At 41.9% G+C, this 18558-nt stretch overlaps 2 protein-coding genes across 2 annotated transcripts; both read left to right on the plus strand.

Annotated features, from left to right (window-relative positions):
* Nucleotides 1-8741: 8741 nt before the first annotated feature.
* Nucleotides 8742-12260, plus strand: LOC136496325 (uncharacterized). The gene is made up of 7 exons (XM_066491973.1): nt 8742-9071; nt 9563-10178; nt 10258-10579; nt 11223-11295; nt 11387-11477; nt 11590-11669; nt 11764-12260. Exons 1-7 carry the CDS (start codon nt 9027-9029, stop codon nt 12067-12069), a joined length of 1533 nt encoding a protein of 510 aa, XP_066348070.1. The 5' UTR covers nt 8742-9026; the 3' UTR covers nt 12070-12260.
* A 4299-nt stretch (nt 12261-16559) lies between these two features.
* On the plus strand, nt 16560-17350 carry LOC136498533 (uncharacterized). The gene has a single exon (XM_066494440.1). The coding sequence runs from the start codon at nt 16614-16616 to the stop codon at nt 17028-17030; it is 417 nt and encodes a 138-aa protein (XP_066350537.1). The 5' UTR covers nt 16560-16613; the 3' UTR covers nt 17031-17350.
* The last annotated feature ends 1208 nt before the right edge of the window (nt 17351-18558 follow it).

An 18558-nucleotide genomic window follows, 5' to 3' on the forward strand; every position in this document is an offset into this window, starting at 1 on the left:
AAATAGTTCCGATTGCTTACCACCTGCTTGAAAGTAGCATAGGTGCTTACATAGAATGGATAGTTAATGAACTAATGATGACTGCTAATAAAATTTAATATAAGGATGCACGCTTAGTAATGCCTCCTGTAGATGCAATAAACCCACAAGCTAGATAGTCTTGCATATTTCTTGGAGTCTTTTCTTTCCTCCTGACGGGTAAGTCTTGCGGAGTACAATTGAGTACTCAGGGTTTGTTCTACCCTGTTGTAGGTGATAGAAACATGTGGAGCTGACACTTGTGTGTGGAAACCTCCTAGTGGGCTCAGCGAGGATTTCCTTAACGTTGCAGACATAGAGTTTATTTGAAATTTTCACCCAAAATGTTTTACAATGGAAAAACTTATAACCAGTTATGATGTATATAATGGATCATCATGTTAATATTTAACTTGTCATTAAATGATTTTATTTCCGCTGAAACTCTGATAACATGGTTATATTCTGCTGTTATAAACCATAAATATTATACTCTGATGTTGCATGGAAAGTGATGTAAGAAATGACTTAAGAATGTTGTAAGCTTTATTCTCTCATTTGTGATCCTGATGGAAAAATGTGGATTTTCGGGTTCTCTCTTGGGGTGTGCTCAACGGAACTGCGTAATTTAGTGTCCTCCTTTGAGTACTTAGCATTTAATGAAAGACAAGTACTCCTGGGAGGCATTAGATTAGGTATTTCTGCCACATGTGGTGACATCGGATTCCCGCTCCACCAACTGGTGGCACGTGGCCACCCCCTTCCCAATTGGCGGCGTGCGGAGAATCCATCCACGATCGGCGGCACGTGGCCACCCCCTCCATGACCGGCGGCCTGACCTCCCAATGGTGGATTTGCGCTCGGCCTCCACATCACCCCCTCTCCCTCCCACCCGGTGGCGCATCCTCCCCTCCCCAACCTTCCAATGGTGTCTGCTTGCTTTGATTTTGTTTGTTGATTTTGTGTCCTTATGCTTGTGTGTATAAGTTTCTATCCATAGCTAAACTGTAACTTGGGATGTATTCTAGACATTGTTACAACAAATTTGTATACATTGTTGGAGCAGTTATATGTGACTTCTACACAATTATATACATGGTTGGAGCACTCTTCTATGCATTGTTAGAACACTAATTTCTATGTGGTAAGAATTATTTTTTATTTATCTAACTACTAAATTCTATGCAATGTCGGCGCCAAAAATGTTTCTGCGCATCTTGATCATTAATTCTATGAATCCAATCGTCCTCCCTTTTGTTTCCTTTTCAAATTTCAAACTTTGGAGAAGACGAGTTCTTCGCCGTGTTTTATGCTTGCGGTCTCCAAGTTCTATGTATTGTTCCCATGTTAATTATACACCCCTATAGTGGGAAGCATTATGTTGGTAGAGACAATCTCGGTTGTGCCAGGTGGAATATCCATCTTGCGGAGAGGTTTTTAGGCGGCAACAAAATTAATTTTTATTCACCCAACCACTAATTTCTATGCAACGTCGATGCCATGCACATCTTGACCAGTGATTCTAATTTCAAATTTTGGATTAGACGAGATCGTCTCCATATTTTACGCTTGTGGTCTCCACGTTTTATGCATTGTTCCCATGTTAATTATACACTTCCATAGTGGGAAGCGCGATGTTGGTGGGAGGCAATTACGGTTGTCAGGAGGAATGTTCATCTCGCGGAGAGGTTTTTACGTGGTAACAAAATTAATTTTTATTCATCCAACTACTAATTTCTATGCAACGTCGGTGCAAAAACTTTTTTGCGCATCTTGACCACAATTTTTATGCATCCAAACGGCCATCACATGCCATGATATAAATTTCAAATTTATGAATTTTATTTTTTTTTCCAAAAATATTCACAATGGATCTTGAATCGTTCATAAAAATATCAGGAGTTCAATGGTAAAAACCGTTTTCGAATCGGATGCCTCGTTGAAGAATTATAATAAAAAAGTAGAAGAGATTGGACTAGGTTGCATGCATGCATGCGTGCGTCAGCCTTGTCAGGTTGTGTCAAGTGGAACATTCAGCTCGTGGAGAGATTTCTATGCGGTAACGAATTAGTTTTCATTCATCTAACTAATAATTTTTATACATTGTCACGATAAAAACCTTTCTATGCAGCTTGATCTATAATTTTATGCATCCGATCGCCAGGGTCTGCAGGGGTCCCCCACCTGCGTTCGTATCAGCTGGATAGGCCTAAATAGTTGGGCTGGGTGGGATGACTGGCTAGGACTCTCTATTAGCTAGCTCCCAATAGTATGACCTATATATACACACACTAGTAGGAGTATAAGCGTACATACTCTGCTCACATCAGTTATCACCTGAAAACCATTGACGTTGTAATGTTGTACTACTACAAAACAAAACAGCAGTGCCCCATAGCCGTTGGACATGTGGAAGGTAGGTCTGACACCAGTCATCGTGCCCTCTTCGATTCGGAGAGCATTTGCCCGCATTCACACAGACAGGACACACGCCTGCAGAAGTTTTAACGGTTTATTGGCTTTGTTCGCTTATCTTATAATTCGTACTTTTCAGCTTTTTTTTTTAGTCAGAACAATATTTTTCTCTCACAATGTGTTTCTGCTTGTTTTTTCAACGAAGCGAACGGGGCCATTGTCCATCGCTGCATACGGAGTAAAAATGCAATCGATTCATAAAGTTGTTTTTTTTTATGAAGGGCAAATTTTATTAACGGCATGATGCCGCAATAATGGTGAAGCGTTCACCAGATACAGAGTGCAAAGCTGTCAATTTTGGACAGCTGTTTACATTATATGTGCAGAATTTTTTTTGAATGCCTCTCATCTGGTTACAGCTTCAGCATCTGTTCGTACATACGCACGCCCACTCAACACATGCACACTACACACACCACCCATGTACAAACAAATCTATAGCTACACTTAGATCTGAAGATCGCGTCCTTCTTGAGATCACCGAAATCCTCTGATTTCGTAGGCAACGGGCACGTCACGATCCCATTGTAGCTTCACGCGAGAGAGGCAAACGTTTGGAAATTATTTACTTGCACGAAGCAAGCGGTGCAGAACTAGGGTTCGAACCCCGGCCGGCCAGCTTTGCTGAGTTAGTACACGAGCATATCAAATCGTAGTTGGACCTATTTGTGGAGTTGGGCTTGTTTTCTTGGCCAAAGTGCATTTAGAAGCGTTTTCGTTCTTGGATACTCCCTCATGTCCAAAATAAATACACATCTCACACATCGAGGTGTCAAACGTTGCTAAGTTTGACCAAATATATACAAAAAGTTATTAACGTTTATGATGTGTAAAAGTATCATTAGATTGGTTGTAAAATATCCTTTCATAATAGAATTATTTAGAAAAACAAATATTGATATTATTTTCTATATACTTAATCAAACTTAAAAATATTTTGATCCCTCGATGAGTGAGATGTGCACTTATTTTGAGCAGCGGGAATATATGTTTAAGAGTCCTTAGTATAATTTTGACTAGTGCATCAAAACTTAATCATACCCCAACTGGAGTATTGGACGGACTGCAAAAAAATGCAATACAGAATCGTCGGATTCTATATATACACTTTTCTTAACAAACATGATATAGTTATAAATGTTTCTAGTGAAATCAATGTTAATTACAAAAAGTTGAGTTAGGATAAATCTAAATAGACTCAGATTTGTGATTGGTGGAAATACGAGATAAAATTCCTATGCACCATTTCTTTCAAAGTGGATGGACAAATCATGATGGTACTATAGGTGACTTTATTATATGTTAAGAACAAATAGGCACCCAAATTTATCTTCTGGAGAAGATTCACTACTACAGAATGCTCATCATCACCGGTTTTATATCATCATTTGTGAAAGTGGACAGTAATAACAAAGGTTATCACCATCGGCCCGGTGTTCCATCCGGTGGTGATAAAGTGAATATTCCAAACCACGTGGTTAAGGGTTCGTTTGGTAAAGCTCCGCCACCAGCTAAAACTACTTTGGCTCCAGCTTCTTTGCTGGACAGTTTTCTTTAGTGGCTTCTCTTGTTTAAAAAAACATTCGGTATAACAACTCCTCAATTTTGACTCATGGGCCCACTTGTCATTGTGTCCACGTGAAAATGTTAATTTATGAATCGTCCATTCCTCTTCTCTTCTTCTCCTCCACCGCTCCTCGCACCTCTGCCTCCACGAGTGCGGCTCGCTAGCCTGCTCTGCCTCCGCAATGTGACTGGACGGTCATGCCCGTCTGCCCTTCCACCATCCCTCCTCGCCACGGTAGTGGCTACATGTTGTCCCGCCTCCCCGACATCAGTACATGTGGGCCACGCCCGTCTCAGCCTTGACTTCGATAGGTGCATCGCCCCTCTCATCGCCGATGTAGGTGGCAGCGTCCGCCCCTCCTCCGTGCAACCGCAAGTTGCGCTCCTCCTTCCCACATTAGTGGCCACGCATTCTCCGACACCGGTGGCCGATAGGCCACACCCCTCCTCCCCATCATTGTCGACCATCCTTAAGCTAGCCTTCACCGATACATAGGCCTATGGGAGCGAGAGGGAACTAGAAGAAGTTGGTATTTTTAGCTCCTCTTCTTGCCTACTCCCCCCGCCCTATTGAAAGTGTTGTTTTTGACTTTTAGACTTCTTATTTGACCGTTCGTCTTATTCAAAATTTTTATGCAAATAATAAAATAAATAAACCATTATTAAAGTATCTCTAATGATAAAATAAGTCATAACAAAATAAATAATATTTATACAAAAATGTTGAATAAGAGGAATGGTCAAACAAGAAGTCCAAAAGTAAAAAGTGACACTTTTAATGGGACGGAGGGAGTACAGTTCTAGACAGCTGGAAAATTAGGACTTCACATGTGTAGTGGCATCTCTCGACATATTTGGTTGGCCTCATCCAAAACTTACTTCATGAGCTACCCCTCGGGACCTTAGGGTGCATTCGGTAGGCTCTAGAAACGATTCAGATCCAGATTATCTCAGGAAACATTTCGGATAATGAATCAGATTCGCTATATAAAATCATTTTCCAGCACGTAGGCCCATGAGGCCTTAAGGTGCATTTGGTAGGGCTCCAGATTTTTGCAAAAACATTTCAGACTAGATTATCTCAAGAACACATTTAGGATGATGAATTAGAATCACTTTATAAAACCATTTAAGTCATCGTGTAAATAAAAACACGCTTTAAAAATTTCTAATTTTTTGGACAGTATAAACAACTTAAATACAACCTATTTTAACTTATTGTATAATAAAAAAATTAACTGAGAGAAAAGAGAAGTAGGAAGCGATAAGACGAGAATATATGTGAAACCAGCCTCTCGCTGTTTGGTGTACATATGTAAGAACGACTGAATCGTTCCGGCTCCGAAGCGCTGGCTGAAAATATCTTTTGGAGATGATTCTTCCGATTAATCTCACAAAACGGAATCGTTTCTCATGTCCAAACCGAGCCTAGTTGTACATCTCTACACTCTGCTATCTGATAGGTAGGCTCCTGGATTCCTTTCCACTAAGGCCCTGTTCGGTTCCCGGAGAATGACCTCCGGGAACAATTCCAGGTCAGATCGGTAGTTTCATTTATATTAGCTTTTCAGAGCCGGAACTGTTCCTCGTGTCGTAGCGCTGTAACCGAACGGAGCCTAAGGCTGCGTCCGTTAGAAGCCAGGAATGGCCTGCAACTATTTCAGACCCGGAACAGTTCGATAATTTGTACTGAAGAGGAACTAATCCTGGCCTTGAATGGCCGGGAATGCCAAACCGAACGGCGCCTAAATTAATTCATCTGTCATTGATTCACATCCAAGTGACAACTCCAGTCCACCCAACCTGCTAAACAACGGTGCATTATCTCCGGGTACAAAAGATCATCTGTAATTGATTCATTGTCAACAATCAGCACCACCCCATGTAATGAGGACTGTACGAGTACTGGCTCGATAGCGTGTGTGGTCATCATGTCAATAGATCCACATCCAAGGTAGCAGCAGCAGAAGCAGCATGGAAATTTCTCTAAAGAGAGCAGATGGATAGCTATGTCTGTATCTCTTTCTTTCATTATCCAGCTGCACTGTTCACACGAGTAGAGAACGCGTTTTCTACTCAACTTGACCGCCGTTGATACTGCAACCGTGGTAGAGAACGCGTTTTCTCGCTTGTTGGTGTTGTTACCATCACAGTCCTCTTCCTTTTTACCTTTAATCATAGCCAAGCTTGACCGCCGGGGTTTGCATTGGAGATTTGTACTAACGCACAGTGATCCCCGGCCAAAAGGGAGACACTTACGTTGTGTTTAGTTGGCGCCGTGGTCCATGGCTGCGTCTAGGGACCGCGTTCATTTTCATTTTGCGTAATAGTGTGCAGGTAAAAGAAACACAAGCAGGGGCGGATCCAACGGTGGGGCGGGGGAGGGGGGCTCGAGCCCCTCTACCCATACCAGAGCAGTGGACCCCCCTTGGAGCCCCTATAAATTTTTAGGTAAAGTTTTAAGTGTAGGTGGGAGTGAGACTTAAAATCGAGCAGCAGTCGGAGATATGTGTTGTTCAGCCCCCCCCCTCAATTTTTTCCTGGATCCGCCGCTGAACGCAAGTGTATGGGACTCATATTTGACAGCACAGCTCTCCAGTTAAAATGAGCAATAGAATTACAGTAAATTTTACTGCTGCCATGAAAATTCATGTTTTTCTTTATGCCCGTGCGTTGCAACGGGAGAAAAAAATAGAAAATAACTCTTTGCTAAGAATTTTTTTGTTCTTTACTATTTAATAATTAGGTATAGATTTGGGATTAATCTAGATTATCCGTGCGATCATAAAAACCTACAATGTACGTACATCTCTCTTTTTATTAGTTGTATATGATTTATATGAAATCCTGATGAGTCATAGCAGTTTGCCGCCGCTACTTTCCTCCTGTAAACATCTTGGCTCTAGGCTGGACGAAAAACTCGAAGCTCGTAGCTGGCTCGACTCGGCTTGGATTGGTTCGTTATGATAACGAGCCGAGCCGAGTTAAGATTTTAGCTCGTTAGCTATAACGAGCCAGCTCGCGAGCTAAACGAGCTAAGCTTCCAGAAAAAAAGTATCAAAACTTATATTAGTTTTTGTATTACTTCATGTCTTGCACTTTACAATTGACTGGTAACTGCTCTAGACCCTGTAAATTGACTGGTAACTGGTCTAGATGTATTTCTTTTATATTATTATTATTATTCTTAAACTTTAGATAAATGCAAATATTATATTTTGTGTATTTTTTATACCTAGCTCACGAGCTTAACGAGCCAGCTCAAGTTTTTAACGAGCCGAGCCGAGTTGACGTTCTGGCTCGTTAGGATAACGAGCCGAGCTGAGCTAACTCGTTATCTTAACAAGTCAGAACGAGCCGAGCCGAGCCGAGCCAGCTCGTTATCCAGCCTGAGCTCTAGTCAACGAATCCTCAAAAGGGACTGTTCATTGGTTTTGGCTGTCGTCAATTTTTCCTGTTGGAATCGAGTTCTCCCACCGATGATGCACACCTTCCTGACGAAGCATTATTGCTTTGCTCATGTGCCTGCACGTTTGCAATTATGATAAGATTTCCTTTAGTTTTGTTGATGATAAATTTGTTGTCATGGACTTATGCCTCATTTATACTTGTATTTTTTTCTGGTTGAGTTAGTATTTCTATCCAGCTTACTCAGAATCGGATAGAGCTATTTCAATTAGAATTTCTATAACTATCTAGGTTACTTTAAGAATTCTGTCCAATATGTGTCATATAAAATATGGGAGTTGCAGAGATACGAACAGTTTCCATATTCACATAGTTAGTTATAGAAAGACGAACCAAAAAATGGATGGACCAGAAAAATGGGCTGAAATTATTTTAATACTTTATTTTTTGCGGGTGTAAATTATTTTACACAATTTATAATTTCATGATAAATATTTATATAAATAATGATTGATTAATTGGTATATTGATTTAATTGTTAAACATTATTAATTAATTTAATGGATAATATTATATATTTGTTGAATTGAGTAAATATCCAAATAGAAATCCGAATCCGATACATTCGTTTTATATTCGTATTCGACAAGATCCGTATCCGTATTCAAATCCGAATTAAAATATGTTAACGGCGACATCCAGATCCGATTCCATGCGAATCCGACCCGTTTCCGTTCCTAATGAGTACACAAGTCTGGATGTGGTGCTATTAGACATATTATTATATTTAAATGCATAGCAAAATAAATACACCGAAAAAATCAAAGCGATTTATAATTTGGAACTGGGGAGTATTAAGTAAACCACGTAACATAGAGACATAGATATAGGCATATGTAAAGCAAGGCAAAAGCATCATTCGCAGCAAGAGCAAAGTAATTGAGAGTACCGTAGCGGTAGACTCTATGAAAAAGCTATAGTTGACTAGTTAGAGCCATGATTATATATTAATTCACTGCACTGCAGGGAAAGTGAAGAGCTACAAGGAGTGTTGAGTGGGGATAACCCATGAGCATGACTCCATCAGGGCCCTTGCAGTGCAACTAGGTGAAAATGAAACTGACGCGGGGAGGTGCGGCTGGCTCTGGTTTTGTCTTTGTTTGATTGCTCTGCTCGACCGATCGCCCACTCCTCCGGCCGCGTCCTGCCCACCTCACCCTGTCGCCTCCACTCGCTTCTCCACCAGTCACCACAGCAGCCCAGCAGCCCTCTCCTGCCTCTATTTATGATGCCTGCCTGCCTGCACCGAGAGAAGAGAACCATCGCCCGGCCATTACCAGGTCCAGGACGGCTAGCAGTAGTGTCACTCATACAATTGAGCCGCAAGAAAAGCATCGCATCGAATCGTCTTCTCCATCCCAGTATTTTTTATATTCCGCCATTGTTGATCGCTCGCTCGCCTTCTTTCCTCTGCGATCGACTGCGGACGGCTGGCAAGGAACCGAGCCAACGTCCAGATTCCAATCCCAAGATTGCTTCCTTCCCTGCCAGAGCCGGCCATGGAGAAGGAGACTCCGCCGCTGCATAGCAGGGACGACCTGCAGGTAAAGTCAGGCCCAGACTCAGATACATCATTCATGTGTGTTGGAATTGTCTGCACTCTTATCTGCCTTAATCCTTGTGTATTGAGGTAGGAAAAAAATATTGTTACTGCGTAATCCAATTCCTTGTCAGATGAGATGGGATCTTCCGGTAATCTGCTAGTGCTGTTATCTTGTTGCTACCCTTGTCAGAAAAAAAAAAAACAGTTTTGGTATTTTTTTTCATTTTTATTTTTTTAAAAGACTTCAAGAGCCTTGCTACCCTTGTTGCTCTGAAATTAGATTAGATTAGATGGACTAGTGTTGTTTCCATGGCAATCAGCAAACCAGCAGGTCTGGCAACAGATTATTTGTGAAACTCTGCTGATTTTCCTTCCTAGTTGCATGTTTATCTCTGAATGTTTTTTTTTCACCTATATATAAGCAACTGCAAACTCTGAAGGAAGATCGCTCTGAAGAATCCTGTTCCTCTTTTGTACTGTATTTGTATGTAGGACGCCACTGCAGCAAGTGTTGTTTCATCCGAGCAACGGCCGCTGCCTCATATCTGCATCGACATCCCGGCAGATCACCTCCCGACGCCGACGCCGACGCCGACGCCGACGCAAGCCGGCATGAGCATCACCCCACCTTCCATCAGGAGGGGGCAGCAGACAAGCAGCAAGATCCCCAGCACGTCCATTTCTTCCTCCAGCAGCAGTAGCAGGCCGCCTCTGCGATCGCCGTCCTTCATGCTGAGGCAGACGGTGAAGAGCCTGCTGCCGGCGGGGAGCTTCAAGTCGTCGGCCGTCGTCAGGGGCTACGAGGCCTCCTTCTCCAAGCTGTTCAGCAGCGCCACCAAGACCAAGGTGATGGCCAGGACGTCGTCGCTCCCGCTGGACGATGCTCATGCTCTGTCGTCGTCACAGCCACAGCCACCAATTCAGCCGAAACCAGGTGCAGCAGTCCACCACATCTGCCGCTCGCAGTCCCTCCCCATGAACATGAAGAAGCTGAACGCCAACGCCAAGAGCTTCAAGAGGATGGACTCGCTAGGCGGCATGTACCGCGTCGTGTCTTCCACGCCCAGAGCCCCTGTCGTCGACCCTGACATAGTCCCTTCAGATTCAGGTGGGTGTCTGATGAATCGTTTCTGACAGTTACAGACTTTGCTCTGCATTATTCTGAATTTCTGATCAATGGTGTTCAGGGACGACCGGCGGCGGCGGCCACGACGACGATGGCGGCGAGGACATCCCGGAGGAGGAGGCGGTGTGCCGAATCTGCATGGTGGAGCTGTCGGAAGGCAGCGACACCCTCATCAAGCTGGAGTGCTCGTGCAAGGGCGAGCTGGCGCTGGCGCACAGGGACTGCGCCGTCAAGTGGTTCAGCATCAAGGGCACCAGGACCTGCGAGGTGTGCAAGCAGGACGTGCAGAACCTCCCCGTCACCCTGCTGCGTGTCCAGAGCGTGCAGCAGCGCGACCTGATGAATCGCGGCGGAGGGAGCACGGCCAGATACGATCGGTACAGGTAAGCTAGATGCATGCTCTTAACAATTCCCCATCGCTCTCATCATCAGAAAATTCAGAATTATACTTGCAGCAAGTCTTTAATTAATTTGTGGATGGATCGGAGAACACCTAAGCAGCTACTTCAGTTTATGAATGACAAACTTGACCAGAATTGCTTTGTTTGCATATGAGTGACACCGCTGCATAATATAAAGATTGCCCTTCCTTACATATATATATATAAGAGATAACAATACATATATAGTGTGACTGTACAATGCTTTCCTGCTGGTCCCATGGAGTATGTTTGTTTATTTACTCGTGAACAAGCAAGTTTTACTTGAACAATCCAAGCATCTGGAATGCCACCACGTACGCACACACGCATCTTTTGTTTTCAACAAGGGTGCTATCACCTGCATCATTAGCATTATGTGGACATAACACCTGTACTAGCTACCATTTTGGAATGACACACAATAATAATATATACTTACACACAAGTAGTAGTTGGTTACCGACTTCGAGCAGATTACCACCACACGTGTTATCAAATTAACATTTCTCTCAAGACTCAAATCTGACTGATGTGATCGAGCTAGTGGTGCGCGTGGTATGCTTACACCTGAAACTCACAAACTTCCTCTTGTCTTGTTACTCAGAGTGTGGCATGGGACGCCTATCCTTGTAATCATAAGCATCCTGGCCTACTTCTGCTTCGTGGAAGAATTACTGGTACTGCTGCTACCTCCCCGGCCACTCTTGTTCTTGCTAAAATTGACATACATAGTATATGCATGGTATGCTAAATTCACCTGACTGACAGGTGGCCCATGACGGCATTGCTGCGCTGGCTATATCGCTGCCCTTCTCATGTATCCTGGGCCTCTTCTCATCCTTGACCACCACAAGCATGGGTACGTCATGACATGACATCCACGAGTCAAACTAAAACACTATTATTACATAGATAGATGCTTGCTTTCAGAGCTATCCATGATACTTATCAGAACCTTGCATTGCGTGCAGTGGCAAGAAGATACGTATGGATCTACGCGGCGGTTCAGTTCCTCTTGGTCGTCTTCTTCACCCATCTCTTCTACAGATATGTAAGCAGACACCAACCAACACAGCTCTTCTGAACATGTTGTTATGTATATATATATATGCTGACCAGCAGCGGGTCTTTGCAATGCATTGCAGCTCCATTTGCAGGCTGTGATATCCATCATCCTGGCGACCTTCGCCGGTTTCGGCGTGGGCATGACCGGCAACTCGATCGTCATTGAGATACTACGGTGGAGGGCGAGGCGGGTGGCGCCTCCTACCCAGCAGGCCCGCCGTCACCGCAGGGCGCGTGCACCTCAGCAGCTACAGGTTCCGCCGGCATCTGATTCTGATCAACCTTCCAGTCAACCTTCATCTGCAGACGTGGGAATGGGAGTGGGACAGCACAACGCCGTGGCCGCCGCCGGCGATGTTGAGAACCCACCCGTCCCTCAGGCATAGAACATTATTGCTTATACGATTCTCTTCTAGTGATATACTGTCGAGCAGTAGCAGTTTGTAGTTTGTTAGTTTTCCAGAGAGGTTGAATTGGGACCTTGTTACACTGTGTAAAAGGTAGTGCAGATGTGACTCTGAATTTTGCTTCTCTGATATATGCTGCCTTGTGAAAGGGATCACCATTTTGTGCTGCATTTTACTCTATTCTTGCCTAACGAAAATCTTCAGGAAAATAAGCAAAATTGTTTGGATGCTTTTGACAACTGAATTATTTGACCCGATCGAGGGGCTTTGTCAGATGTACGGTTACAGTTACAGTTACAGCACGGACAAATATGACTTTCTTGGGTTCACTAGCCTTACTTTTACATTGCAAGATGCTGTGCTACAGCTTTGTGCTTGGCAGAGGCCATGTGTGCAGTGCAGAGTGCTCTCAATACATATGAATTTCGTTCGTAGGCATCTATTCCAAAAATTTTCATGTCTCTTAACTCATAATATGAATCTGGCATTCAGGACATGGCTCCTGGCTGACCTAAGAGGTCCATTTGACACTATAACTGAAAAAAAGTTGCCTTCCCTTTCCAAAGCTCTAAAGATGAATTAGATGGAAATGGGGGGAAGTCATGCTCTTTTCTCGGTTAAATCAGTTCACAATGCTCTTATGGCGACTCTGAACTAGTACATTTAAGCAAATTTAGAACATGTTTGGTAAAGCTCCTTCTTCCCCTTGATTCTGTGTCTGAAGTAATTATAAGATAAAAGTTTAATTCTCTATTAAATTTTATATTACAAGTGGTTCTTTGCGGGAAGTGAATGAGGAGAAACTAGTTTATTTTCAGGCCCCCCCGACTCCTATTCATTTCACGTGCTCAGATTGCAGAATCAATATAGAATCTCTTTTTAGAACTTCTGTTGGATTTCACATGGCCCCTCTTTGGAACTGATTAAAATCGGATTCTCGTCCACGACAGTGAGAGTAAAAAAAATGCCGCCAAACACCTCGCGGTATCGTTGATTCTTTTCACCGCTCTCGACTCACCCACCGCGAGAATGAACGGGTAGTCCAATTTCTCGTACCGTGACTCTTCCACCGTGGTTCCGCTACTGCACCACGCAGTGGCAGAAAGCATATCCAAACAGGGCCATGGAAGTTGCACTAGAAGCTCTACCAAACAGAACATATATCGAATGAGGAAAATCCAATAAAATCTTTGTGACTGTCGGAAAATGATACAATGTTGAGGAAATATAGCATGCTTAAAAGGTAATGGTTTGGAGATTCTAAATGTTATTTTGTGATTGAAACAAAACTAAATCTCACTTATTTTGAATGTTTTATTTCTTGGTAGTACAGGAGATTGTGAAGAGTCAGTATGTGGGAGTGTGGTGAATTATTATATTGGTGCTGACAATAGACTAACAAACCTCATATAATATAGTGGACATGAGTGGCAAACATTTTATCCTTTTGGGGTTACATCAATTTGTTGGGTTATATGTAAAGCAAGAGAAAAAACTTATCCTAAAAGCATATTGATTAAAAATCCTGTTAAGAAAATATGCCATGCTGCGTGCACTCTTATTCAATGTTGGTTAGGTTTGTGTTATGATGAGATGCAAGGGATGGTTTTGGTGGGCGTGTGGATCATGATGTAGGCAAAAAAACTCCAAAGTAACCTCTTAAATCTACATTTAAATTATTCAGCTATGTTATGATGGAAAATAATGTATAACCCCTTATTCTTCATCTAAATTACCTAGCCTTGATATTATAAAAATCAGTATAAAATAACCAGCTAATTTGTATCCAAATTATCTGTCTCCACTATTATTGAAAACAACCTCAAGTAACTATCTATATTGGCTTCAAAACTAACTACATGTAAGAAGATCACAAAGTACTCTAATCGTGCTTCTAATTATCAACTTCTAAAATTTTTTAATATAGAAAAGTAACAGAAGATATACACATATGATGTGTGGCAATATTAACACAATGTAAACATATATGGAGAAGCAATGATCATATCTCTTTCTACGGTTAAACACATAACTCAAGCTGAAGTTTTTAATGAGACACATATCAAACAACGGTACGACGCATAGAAAAAAAGATATGAATACAATTTCGCCCTATTTTTCAACACTACTTTTCAGTGAAGAAAAATTGTTTTCCTCTCACAACAAATCAACATCAACATTAGCAGCAGCTAAATTTCAGCGAAATGAACAGGGCCTTTAAAAGTACAGAGTGATTGGTGACAAAAACAAAAGAAAATAATATACAACTATTGTGTTATAATATGAACAATATAGAAAGCAAACATAAATATTTTTATTAGTTGCAAGCCCTAAGCCTTTCCCACCTTGCACCGCGGCCTTATTATTAGAAACAAAAGGCGAGCCGAAGACCGCCACAGATGCTCGCCTCAGATTGACACCGCTGGACTTCATTTGCTTATGTGTTGAGCCAAAGCATTATTTTAACTTGTTATAAAGACCACTCCCTCCATTCCAAATTATAAGTCGCTTTGACTTTTTTTATTCATCCATTAATATTTTTCTATATATTTAAACATATTATTATATCTAGATGCATATCAAAATAGATGTACCAAAGAAACCAAATTGACTTATAATTTGAAACGAAGGGAGTAACAAATATGACTATACGATGTAATAGGATGTATAACATGTTGTGAGATCACCAAGATGATGAGCTATCTATCTTTGTTGAATTTAATTGGATTTGGTCTAACCGTACTTCAATTAAGTTGAATAGACTACAAAGGTTATAGTGAATGCTATGTGCAATAAATGAGTAACCCCGTATGGAAAATTGACGCCGTTTGAACTGGTAGCTATTGTGCTCATATGTTGTGAGGTTAAGAAAGGTAGAAGGTGAGCCACACATCCATGTACGATTGAGGCATACCGAGTCATGATGTGCAATGCCCAAGCTTTAGCCTACTAGGCCATGACAAGAGTGATGAAGCGCAAGCGAAGGTTTTATATAGCTCCAAATTGTAATTGACACCATGTTGGAAGGGGATATATACTGCTGGGCTTCAAAACCATGAACCGAAGCTAGTCCTAGTGCCTCAGATTCCTGCCATAGGTCGATGTTTGCCATCCGTGATAAGCGAGAAGAGTAGAAGTAAAGAATCGCGAACCAAAGAATAATAGAAAAAGAGGAGGTGGAGGAGTGAGGGTTGGACAAATGGGAGAGAGAATTATGGACAAAAAATCACTGTACTTTAATAACTTTTAACATCATTATCATTATTGTCATTATTATATATAGATGTCAAAAACCTTGTGGACTGTGAACCACTTCGTTAGACTAGTGATCCACGTATCCCTATTAGAATGTTTGGTTTGAGGACTGAATGATCATCATCTTTTCACTCATTACTTTTTCTATTTGGTTTGTATAATGAGTGGATACATCAACACCTCATTTCTTACAAGCATAAATTAATAAATTAGTATAAAAAACATGAAGAACTGAGTCACTTCACTAAAGTTATGGGTTGGACTCTCAATGCACCATCTCATTTGTGAACTAAACACCCCCTAAAGTATCCTTCGAACCCAACAAGCAAGGTTAACCATTACAAGACATAATTAACTACTCTGGCCTCCATCAAAAGAAATCCATGCAATTTTTGTCATAAGTCAAACAATCAAGTTTGACAAATTTTATATTAAAAATACTAAAGATTTATGGTATCTAATAAGTATTATTAGATTTAGCATGAATTTTTTTTCATAGTGGTGCAAAAATGTTTTATTTTTTTATAATAAATTTGATCGAAGTTAAGATAATTTGTGACTTGGAAAAATTAGATTAGCTTTCTTGGTGACGAAGGGAGTTGAGTTGAGTGATGTTTACAAAAAAAAGATAAATGCATTAGTAGTTTATCACTGAGACAAAGGTAAATGGAAATTTAACATAGGAATGAAGTGGTAGTAAACAAATTAACATCAGTTGTGACGACAGATAAGAAAAGGATCAATTGTAATAAAATAAAAGTAGACATGGGGACACACCAAAATATTCTTTCCCTTGTGATGTTGTCAAGTTATAAAGGTAGGCCCCACCGACCCGCCAGCCAGATACATATGCACTATACTTTTTTGAGTATCCAGGCACACACAATTAACTTTGCTAATTACCCTGCCCCACAAGCCCCTAGGTACCCTTTGTCAGTGAGACGTATGCATATTTTCAGTGAACCTGGTGAAGGAAACCCCCTAGTGCACGCAAGAAACATATGCATGCATGGTGATGCCTCTGCAGGTACATGCTCTGGGCAGAGTCTCAAGGCTGGAATCATCGAATCGCTTGTGCTCAAGCTTCAAGTTTCCCCCTTGACGCACGCTACCCTGCAGTGCAGCATCTCGAATTGCGACTTCAATTCAATGGTGTTCGCATTTGTGTCCTATATATACGTGCATCCGGATCAAGCCTAGCCTTCATCGAGCACCCCCCAAGGTCACCACGAACACAAGAAATTAACACCAGCACACAAGAAGCAACAATGGCGTCGTCCAACAACGTCGTGGCCACCAAGGTGAGCAACGCCGTCACCAAGCTCAACGACCACCTCGGCACCGCCCTCACCGGCAGCGGCAGTGAGAACACCACCACCGGTACCGGCGGGGCTACCACCATCATCACGCTGGCGGGGGAGAACAGCGGCGCCAACTTGGAGGCGGCTGCATCGGCCGGCGACGTGGAGGACCTCGTCGTCGTCGGCAGCGCGGACGCGGAGGAGCATGACGAAGAAGAGGAGGGGGAGGAGAACGTGGTCATCACCGCCTACGCCAACAGCAACTACCAGGCCGTCAACAACTCGGTGCTCGTCGCCAACGAGCCCGGCGTGCACGTCGTCGTGGTGGAGCACGTCGACGAGATTCGCGACTACGACGAGGACATCGACGGGCAGGAGTTCTGAGCATTGCATTATTAATGACTGCAAAGTGATGGTTTCAACAGTATGATCGATGAACTCCCTCAGCGCACGTAAATGATGCTCTAAATGTTACTAGTTGATGATCAAGGTGATCTATGGGTCAAGGACATATATATCATATATATCCATGCATGACATATGTATGTATGTATCCCGGCTTTGGCTTTCAATTCCTTGCTTTATGAATTTGGTCCATACATTGGTTCTACGAACTATATATTTACATTTTCTTGGGTCGGCTTTGTACTGGTACTACTGTAAGTTGTTTGATGTGCACACTTATACTTGAATAAAATTCTACCTGAATAGCATTGCAATCATCGTCCATCTGGAGTAATAACTCTAGAGCAAATGGTTTTGAAAAAAAAAACGTACGTACAGAAACAAATTCAATATAAATTAGTGTCCTCTTAGAACTGTCGTATTTTTCATTCAGAAAAAAAAAAATAAACACAAGCCAACATCGATGATGATCGATCATCAACCGTGCCCTCATTCGATGATCACTTCATCTCGGTCCTTAATTTATGCTAAAACCAATGATGCGATTACTAATAATTGTGTGGAAGGATCTCAGAGACCATAGTGTTTGGATCAGTTTTGGATTTTTAAAAACTAATTTTTGCCTCTAATTCCTAAAATTTGGATTCTGATAAAAAATTGGTGGGGTGTTTGGATCCCAATTTTTAAGAATCTGCATTCATTTATTGCTTTATGAGTCACAAAAACTAGCAAAAGTTGCGTATCAACAGATTCGTGTTTTTTTAAGAATCTAGCAAAAACCAACAGCAAAAACCGACAAATTTGGAATGGGTAGTGCGTCCTCGGCTGCCAATGTTAGAGGCTATCACTATCGCACAACCAAATTAGCTAGTCACGTCGCGTGAAACCACCCCTCCGTCCACTAATGCCCAGAGCTACTTACTTGTTGGCCCCCGAAATGGGTAGTTTTTTTTAAATCCCACGAAATGGGTAGTGTCAGCCCTATCTAGGAGCACGAGAAGCCTAAATTTTTTGGCTGCCCAAGCCCACTCCTTTTATTTTCCCTATATCGGTTGTCTGCTTTCTTTTTCTTTCAGAATTGACCATGTAATGTAACCCGAAATGGGGCTGTCCTTTTTAATGTTAGCATCTTGAGTGTTGCCTTTGTTTAAAATAAGAATAAAAAAATTACTCGTCGATTATGGCCTCGCAAGTCTACACCTAACGCGCATCTAATTTTTATTTTTATACAATAAAAATAATAAATTACTCGTCATGATCTTGACCTCGCAAGTCTACACCAAAATGCGCACCTAATTAACCAAGATGCTTTGCTCTGTCAAATGGACGCATTAGAATATTGTTACCAATACATCTTTTTGATTGTGCCAGCCAACACTCACCCAATAATTAACATAGACAAAGACAAGCAAGCTGGGGTGCATAGGTAGAGACCACATGATTTGTGCTGTCTTTTGCTCTAAAGCTAGTCATGGGCCAAGAAGAAGAGACCACGGCTAGTCACTGA

The sequence above is a fragment of the Miscanthus floridulus genome, chromosome 12 (genome assembly GCF_019320115.1).
Source record: "Miscanthus floridulus cultivar M001 chromosome 12, ASM1932011v1, whole genome shotgun sequence".
In the NCBI taxonomy this organism is placed as follows: Eukaryota; Viridiplantae; Streptophyta; class Magnoliopsida; order Poales; family Poaceae; genus Miscanthus; species Miscanthus floridulus.

Coding starts and splice junctions, on each gene's coding strand:
- LOC136496325 (XM_066491973.1), top strand. CDS start 9,027: ATGGAGAAGGAGACTCCGCCGCTGCATAGCAGGGACGACCTGCAG. Junction 11,296..11,386: donor GCTTCGTGGAAGAATTACTG/GTACTGCTGCTA, acceptor CCTGACTGACAG/GTGGCCCATGACGGCATTGC. Junction 11,478..11,589: donor CTTGACCACCACAAGCATGG/GTACGTCATGAC, acceptor CATTGCGTGCAG/TGGCAAGAAGATACGTATGG.
- LOC136498533 (XM_066494440.1), top strand. CDS start 16,614: ATGGCGTCGTCCAACAACGTCGTGGCCACCAAGGTGAGCAACGCCGTC.